Below are 9,030 nucleotides of genomic sequence, written 5' to 3'. Positions count from 1 at the left end.
TTCACACATAAGGTTTAGAGAGATCACACAAAGTCTCCTTCATCCTCACGTAGGAGTGTCCCTGTTCATAAATAATGCAATTCATACCTGTAATTCAGATAAACAATTCAATTCAATTCAATTTTATTTATATAGCGCCAAATCACAACAAACTGTCGCCTCAAGGCGCTTTGTATTGTGGGTAAAGACCCTAAAATAATACAGAGAAAACCCAACAGTCAAAACAACCCCCTATGAGCAGCACTTGGCGACAGTGGGAAAGAAAAACTCCCTTTTAACAGGAAGAAACCTCCAGCAGAACCAGGCTCAGGGAGGGGCAGTCATCTGCTGCGACCGGTTGGGCTGAGGGGAGAGAAAAGACATGACATGAAAGCATGATTATTATAACTCATACCTTACAATTTGAGTCAGATGAGCTACTGCACTGTTGATGTTCTGGTTTTAAGTTTGTCACTAAAGACATCATGAGAAGGAGAAACCCACTGAGCTACTCTGTGCTCACTGCTGATTGGCTTTCACTCGTGACATGTCAACAATCACATAGTTCTGCAGGTGGGGCATTGCCACTGACCTCAGAGTGGTGACTGCAGAGACAAAGTGCTCACTGCAACAAAACTAACTGAATGTATTTTAAAATTAATTCAATTATTGTAAGTCTGTTAGTTTTTTAACAAAGGATAACATCAGATCTGATAATTGGATGTTCTCTGATCTACAGTCACACTCGGGGAATTTGATTTCCTTCTGGGACAAAAACTAATCCTCTCATCTTTAGACTAGGTTTAAGGTGGTTGTTTGTCATTTGAGTGATAGAAATGCAACAAAGTTCATGTCAGTAATGTTGTCATGAGTGAAATGCAAAGCAGTCAGTTTGCATCCATCAGATAACAAACAGTAACATCCTGTCCTGCATGTGTGATGAGATTTATTCATTTTCCAGGTGGTAACAATGACGACTAAGAAGCTGCTCATTGAAACACTGAACCAGTTGAGTCCAGAGGACTTTGCTGAGTTCAAGTCAATCATTGAAGTGGATAAAAAGTTCACATTCTTCTCAAAGAGGGAACTGAAAGCAGGAAACACACAGGATGTAGTGGAGCTGATGGAGAAGACGTACGGGCGAGGGTGTGTGGAGGAGACCAGAAAGGCTTTAATGAAGATGAGCAGAACTGATCTGGTGCAGAGATTATCAGGTATGACCTCAGGAACCAAACGTAAGACAACAAAGAAAGAAATGTGTGAAAATACTGCATAGATATAAGAAAACAGGAAGGACATCAGCTGAGTTCCAGTATTTTAAACAGATCAGAACAAATCCATCCAAATCCATTCATCATGGTTGGAAAGTCTTTAAGCAGCTCTACAGATTATAATTATGTCACTGTTAACCTTCATCCTCCTGACTGGAGTCCATGCAGTCCTCAGTTTATTTCAACTACTTTATATCTTTAGATGACATTAATTACATATCTGATATAATGCTTTAATTAAAATAATCATTGTTCTATTATGATTGTTTCTGCCAGTAAATTGGGGTCCTCAGGGACTCCAGTCGGTGGTCCATGTATGTTAAATGTGTGGGTAGGATGAGGGTTGATGAGGTTTAAGTGTCACTTTGAGGTGAAATCTTTTGTGTTATAAATGTTCATAAAGCCTGACCATAAAGCAGTTTCTAATCTGACTTTTCCTGTTTCTGTTTTCCTCAGACAAACAGTTTCCTGCACTGAGTCAGAGAGTGAGTAATGTCACATCAGTCGACTTCACACAGTTCAGCTTTGATTGATGAAGACTGGAAATCATCTTCATCTTTAATATAAATTATACACATCAAATTCATGCTGGAGCTGTGTCATGTTGTCATCATTTTTTTTTTTTATGTTATTAGCAAAAACATTAAGTCGGTAATCACAAGGTTCATCCAAATGACTGATCCATAAAATTGGGAATCCTGGTGCCTCACCTGCCTAGAAACAGCAGGTAAGGCACCTGTCCAAACTGAGGTGAAGCACTAAGACCTCAATGAGCCACGGTCACGCAGGTGTTTCCAAACAGCTGCAGTGTTGAATCGTCAGTATCCAGTGTCCCTGTTTCTAAGCAGTAAAGATGTGAGCAGTTAAACCTCCCTCTGTTTGTAAAATCAGGAGACTCGCTGCAGTTTTTGCAGCAGTCTTTGACAGAGTTACAGTCAGGCAGTGAAACAATGTCACAAACCTGTTAATGAAAATGAAATCCTTCAGAAGGAGGAAACAATGAACCACCTTCTGGTTACTAAAGAAACACAAACTAATGCAAGCAGGTACCCACCAAGCACCAGATGTTCATGGACGTTATTTTCTGCTCTAAATCTGGTCGACCCCTCATGGCCTTCAAAGAGACGCCCTTTATGACTGAGTTTGGTTCAAAGGTCAAAGGTCATCATTTTTACAAAGACTTGAATTGAACCTAATTTCAGCTTTGGATTTATGTTTAACAAACTGAACAATTTTGTGTTAATTAAAGATCAAACAGACCTTTGAATTGTACACAGCTGTCATTTGACCTCTGATTTTACCAGGTAGAAACGATGGAGTCTCTTATTGAGCTGCTTTTGGAAACACTGGCTGATTTGAGTGACAGCGAGTTCAACAACTTCAAGCAGGTCCTCAGGAGGAAACGTGACTTATGCTTCCAACTAATGGAGAGCGGGGCGTCAGACCTGCAGGACACAGTGTTTTCCATGGTGCAGACTTATGGCCAACAGTCATTGACGATGATCATGGAGCTGTTAAAGGATATCAGTAGGAGTGATCTGGCTCAGAGGCTGTCAGACTGCAGCTCAGAACCTAAAAGTAAGACAATACAGACAAAACATGTTAAAATCATTAAAATGCTTCAGTTTTATAAACAGATTTACAGTGAGGAAAAAACATATATTGTAAATAAAGCTCTATCAGCTGTTGTCAGTCACTTATTTCTATTTTTTTTTTGTCTTTTCCTCAGGAAAACATCTGGATGAACATCTGTCTGCACTGATCCACAAAGTGAGTAACGTCTCATCTGTGTGACTCTGCAGAGCTCAGCTTTTATTCAATAAGCTGCAGGATGAAAATCATAATTTCATCATTTAGATTGGACTGAGTTTAGATTCAAAATATTTACTAAGTGAAAAAGTGTGTTTTTCAAAATAAAAGACTGATGAGGTAGTAAAAGCTAACAGAGTGGCTCAGCTGACCTTCAGAGGATTCAGGGATCCTTTATTGTCCTTCACGTCACATTTACATGCAGCACAACAAAATTCTGTCCTCAGGTCCTCGTGTTGCTCTTGTAACAGTCATGACAGTTCAAACAATATTAAAGAACAATAAATATGAATATAAAGAAATAATAAATACAAAAATAAAACACAATATAAAACAGACACTTTAAGATGTAGAATAAAGCTGTAGTGACACATGTGGTGCCACAGCAGTGACTTGTGTGACTGACAGCAGCAACAGCAGCATGAGTGTGAGCAAGGACTGATGGAGGAAGAGCAGTACAGCTACACAGCCCCACCAGAGTTCAGCAGTCTTACAGCTTCAGGGAAGAAGCTGTTCCTCAGTCTGCTGGTCCTGCTCTTGATGCTCCTCAGCCTCCTGCCTGAGAGGAAAAGTGTGTGTGCTGGGTGTGTGTGGTCCTTCATGATGCAGGTGGCCCTTTTTTCCTGCATGTGGAGGTGTAAATGTCTGTGGTGTCTGGATGTTCAGTGTCTAAAACAGCTACAAAAACATAAATCTTTAATTCTCTCAGTGAAACAACAAATTTTCTTTGTTTGCTTTGAAATTTCCAGGTTGCAACAATGGCAGCTGTTAAAGAGCTGCTTTTGGAAACACTGAAGGATTTGAGTGAACAGGATCTGTGGAAATTCAGGATATTTCTGAAGTTCACGTGTTTTCAGAAGAGTGTTCCACAAATCAGTCTGAATACAGATGCAGCAGAAATAGTGAACCGTTTAATGGATGAACTTGGTCATCAGTCTGTGGAGGTGATCATGGAGGTTTTAACAGACATGAAGAGAACTGATCTGGTGCAGAGGCTTTCAGAGAGCAGCTCAGGACTCAAAGGTAAGATAAAGTCATCTGTCAGAGTGATCTGTAATAATGTCAATGAATATGGTGTGATTATTCTTAACTGTGTGTAGAAGAATTTAAACCATAATATTCCAGCTGACACTGAAAGAAGAATCCAAAGAGTTGAATCAGTATCTGTGAGGGAAAATCACAACAAGAACTGAATAATATCAAATTTATGATCATCTTCAAATGAAGGAATGTGTTTCCTCTCAGTGTTTTTGGACAGAAGTGGATAAATTAACACGTTCAGGTTTACAAACACAATCAAATTACAAAGATTTTAAATCAAAAATATTCATTTTATTGAATCAGTGACTTTCTTGTGTAAATGTTGTTTTAAAGCTCTTTGAACATCTTTCCTTTGAAAACATTTTTCTTTCTTTGTTTCTGCTTCATTGAATTCTTGCATTTTGAGCTCATTACTATCAGTCTTGTATTGTAAATGGTTCTTTATGTGCAGCTTTGACTGGACTTAAACTCCACTATGGAGACAGACAGACGACCTGTATGAGGTAGATTATTAAAAAGTCTTTGCAGTGATTTCTCTGTGATTGTGTAACTATGGCCTCCTCCTGCCTTCAGTCAGCACAGCTGAGACTGAAATATTAAAGCTTTTTATTGTCAGGACTCAGTGTTACACTCAGGATGAGCTCACATAAAGGACACACACAGTGTGTGTATTATGTAGTTACAGTTTGGATTCAATGTGTTGCAGCTGCAGGAACATCAGCTGAAGGATTTGATGTGGAGGACACAGAGAGAGGTCAGTGCCCTGAAAATCAATACATTTAAACAATAAAGTCATTGATATTAACATAAAAACATGAACAAAATTATTGAGTGAAACTGAGCTGGATCATTTCCTCAGAGTTTGATAGTTTTCCATTGATGGCAAATGTGACTTTATGTTGACAAGTGTAATGTTATTAATTGAACTTACAAAGATAATTAGGATTAAATAAAGTGTCAGTTATTAAAAAGGGTCTGATTATTAATGCTGACGTTAAATCAGTCATGAATTAAGCTTTTAATATTTCTTTTCTCTCAGAGAAACACTCTGAGGATGAACGTTGGCCTGCACTGATCCACCAAGTGAGTAACGTCACATCTGTCTGACTTCAAATGATGCAGCTTTCACTGAACAAATGCATGTTAGAAATCTACAATAGAAAACAGATAAAAACTCATTTGATTTGATTTTCAGTGTAAAAGTAGAAATGTCAGAGCTTCAGGCTGTCCAGTGAGGTCGGTCTTCAGTAGATCAAAAAGTCCTGAACTTGTTAACAGAAACAGAATAATCAATAATCAGGTGTTTGTGATCATTCTGACAAATATGACCAATGACATCATTAACTGATGTGATGGCTGATGGAATCGAAACACATGTACATTTCTAAAGTGTTGATGAATGTAAACAGAAAACCTGAAACCAACTGAGGAATTACACATTTATCTCATGAAGATTTTCTTTGAATTTTGCAGGTAGAAACGATGGAGTCTGTTATTGAGCTGCTTTTGGAAACTCTGGCTGCTCTGAATGACCAGGAGCTCAGAGAGTTCAAGCAGGTCCTGTTTGAAATTCATCATCACAGAAACAAATATTACTCAGACTTCACATGGATGCTGTTCATGAGGACAGACCTGCAGGACACAGTGTTTGTAATGGTGCAGACTTACGGCCAACAGTCAGTGGAGAAGACCATGGAGGGTTTAAAGAAGATGAAGAGGACTGATCTGGCTCAGAGGCTGTCAGACTGCAGCTCACTGCCTAGAAGTAAGACAACAAAAACAAAACTCATTAAAATCATAAAACTGTTTTTATGACACATCTCAGAAGCTTCTCAGTAACGTCTTCTTCTTTTATATTATAAATAATAATATTTGTAATACTTTGGGAGAAGGAGAGAAAGTGACTCCTTCATACTGTTTATTATTGCTGAGGAGGTTTAAGTGTCATTTTGCATATTGTACATTTTTACAAAGTCATATTTCCTGAATAATTGTCAGTCAGCTGTTAAATGTGTTTGTCATGAGTCACTTTTCCCGCTTTTGTCCTCAGAGAAACACTCTGTGGATGATCGACACTCTGCACTGATCCACACAGTGAGTCATGTCACGTCTCTGATTCAGTACAAGACAGCAGATGCAGACTGAAAGTCAGAGTACTGAAGTATCATCTGCTCTCATTTCCATCATTTTCTCATGATTTATGCTGGATGTTTGTGAGAAACTGAAGCTTCCTTCAGTTTGAGTCCTTCAGCAGTAATTTGATCCAACACTAATGTCAGGATGTCTTTACCACTGAGGATGAGCTGAGGAAATGTCAGCATGTACATTTGTCCTGACTGTTCTCTTCAACAGGACAGAGAAATCTGAAAAGATCAACCACTCTAAGATTAAACATTCAACTTTATTGTGCTTAAAATATTTGATAAAGACTTAAAGATCATCATAACAGCCCATGTTTGGCTAAATATATGAATAAACTTCTGACCCATGAATGTACTGACTGTTCCAGGTGGCAACAATGGCAGCTGTTAAACATCTGCTTTTAGGAACTCTGAATGATTTGAGCAACGAGGAGTTCAAGGAATTTCAGAGTTTCCTACCGATGATTTTTCCTCAGAAGAATCTGTTAAATAGGAGGTTGGAATCAGCAGTCAGAGCAGAGTTTGTGGATCTGATGGTGGATGAACTTGGTCAGCGGTCTGTGGAGGCGACCAGGAAGGTTTTCTTGTACATGAAGAGGACTGATCTGATACAGAAGTTATCAGAGAGCAGCTCAGGATCCAGAGGTAAGACCACCAAAGCTGCATGAGTGTAAACGCTGTGTCATCAACAATGTAAAATCTCTGAAATCTGAGATCAATAACTGATCTGATTTATTGATTTCATCAGATGGCTGTTGCAGGTTTTTGTGTTGGTGGTGGCATGGTGGTGCAGTGGTTAGCACTGTCACCTCACAGCATGAAGGTTCTGTGTTTGAGCCTCCTGGTTGGCTGGAAGCTTTCTGTGTGGAGTTTGCATGTTCTCCCTGTGCCTGCATGCTTTTCCTCAGAGTGCTCTGGTTTCCAGTCCAAAGACATGCTGGTTGGGTTTATTGGTGGTTATCAGTTAGCTGTAGGTGTCAATGATTCTGTCTCTCTTTGTTTATTACCCATGATGGACAGGTGTACGGTCTCTCTCCCTATTACCTCTAAGATAGGCTCCAACTTTCCACCACTTAATTAATTGGATGGATGGGTCGTTTTTGTACTCGGTTGTGTGTGTCATGTATGTTGTATTATTTTTCCTTTCAAAACATGTGAGTCTTCTTAAAGTTGATTCTGCTTGGATGTGTGATCAGATTTGAATCCTCAGAGTTCATTTGAAATGTCTTTTCTCCTCAGACAAACTCTCTGTGGATGAAGATGAAGCTGCACTGTGGAAGAGAGTGAGTGTGACTTTACACAACTCAGCTTCATTCAGTAGATTCAGGTTGTAAATCCTCCTCATCTTGAACATTAAACATGATGAAACAGACAAACCATCTTTAAACTGGATGGTTCTCACAGTGGAGCTCTGCAGCAATAATGTTATCCACCACTGATGACAGAATGAATGATCTACTGCTGAAGATGAAATCAGGAAATGTCATGTTAGATATTTGTTTGTCTTTAAAAAGTAATTTACATCTTATTTAGAGAACTTTAAAAATTTCATAAAGATCTGTTTTTTAACATTTTATAGGGCTTCACAATTAATCAAATTTTAATCTCCATCCCAATTTTGGCTTCCCATGATTAAATGAGCGTCATCGAGTGATATTTCAAATGCAACGTGAAAGGAAATCGAGCTCTCTTTAAATCAGCGCCTGATCAGGTGCTTCCTTGTGTCAGTCACAGCTGTTTCCTGCATCGTGCAGCTTGAAGGTTCCTGCAGAAGTCTGCATGAGTAACAGTGTTTAAAGGCAGACAACAAAATAGAAATGTGTGGCACAACAGAAGGCAAAGAGCTCGTCCTTCAAAGTGAATCATGGTCTTTGTTTGGAAAGACTTTGGATTTAGTGCAGGTGATGTTAATCAAGAAGAAATCATATGCAAAGAGTGCTGTGTGTCTGCACTGCAGAGCAACACAACTCACTTATTCAGCCTCTTGAAATGACACCACAAACTGCAGCATAATGAAGGCCAATAAAAACAGTGCAGTGTTTGCTAACGTGGATCATCCAACATCAACTCTAATGTCCATAAAAGTGAGCCTGCACAGTGTATCAGTGTATCCATCCAGCTCACAAAGACACACTGAAATCACCAACTAATCACATTCCATTTGGCCAAAGATGCATCCACTAAACAGAGAGTAATGAAAGCTTCAGGAAAAATAAACCACACTGGATTTAAAATATGTTATTTCTCCATGTAACAAAAGAGGGAGACTGGCCGAGGTGGTAACTGGAAAAAGATCATTTATTTACAAAATATAATTAAAGGGAACATGTTTCTCATGCGTATAAAGCAATGGTGGACAAACTAACGCCTGTGGGCCACACCCAGCCTGTTGGTCTTTTTATTCTGGCCTGTCAAAAATTGGTCCAGAATTACCCTGGAGAGAAGATTAAAAAAATATATATATATTCATTTTTCCACAGTTACATCAGTCACTGCCAGCAAACAGCCAGCCTATGGGTGGTTTTTGACAGGCCTGCTGCGCATTTTCAAATTCTTCACTCCTATTTAGTTTTGAGTTCATCACAGATAAAATTTTCTTGGCCGTGAAGTGACGTAACTTCAAACAGAGAAAGTAACCTTGGAATCACAAATGAACACTGATTATAGTATTTTTTATAAACATATAGGGGTCACTCCACACTAAGCTGTACAGTTGGAGCTTGTGTGAAGTATTACATAATATTTGTTTGTATAATATTTGTTAAAGCAACACTTTTTTTTCATACTCA

At 38.8% G+C, this 9,030-nt stretch overlaps 1 protein-coding gene across 1 annotated transcript; it reads left to right on the top strand.

Moving 5' to 3' along the window:
- Nucleotides 1-942: 942 nt before the first annotated feature.
- Nucleotides 943-6,245, top strand: LOC115794223 (uncharacterized). Its single transcript, XM_030749599.1, has 9 exons — nucleotides 943-1,193; nucleotides 1,707-1,735; nucleotides 2,555-2,828; nucleotides 2,980-3,020; nucleotides 3,809-4,082; nucleotides 4,807-4,854; nucleotides 5,140-5,183; nucleotides 5,574-5,865; nucleotides 6,151-6,245. The coding sequence occupies exons 1-9, from the start codon at nucleotides 950-952 to the stop codon at nucleotides 6,243-6,245; spliced, it is 1,341 nt and encodes a 446-aa protein (XP_030605459.1). The 5' UTR covers nucleotides 943-949.
- The last annotated feature ends 2,785 nt before the right edge of the window (nucleotides 6,246-9,030 follow it).

The sequence above is a fragment of the Archocentrus centrarchus genome, chromosome 16 (assembly GCF_007364275.1).
Source record: "Archocentrus centrarchus isolate MPI-CPG fArcCen1 chromosome 16, fArcCen1, whole genome shotgun sequence".
Lineage (NCBI taxonomy): Eukaryota > Metazoa > Chordata > Actinopteri > Cichliformes > Cichlidae > Archocentrus > Archocentrus centrarchus.
This window is presented reverse-complemented; position numbering and strand designations above follow the sequence as displayed.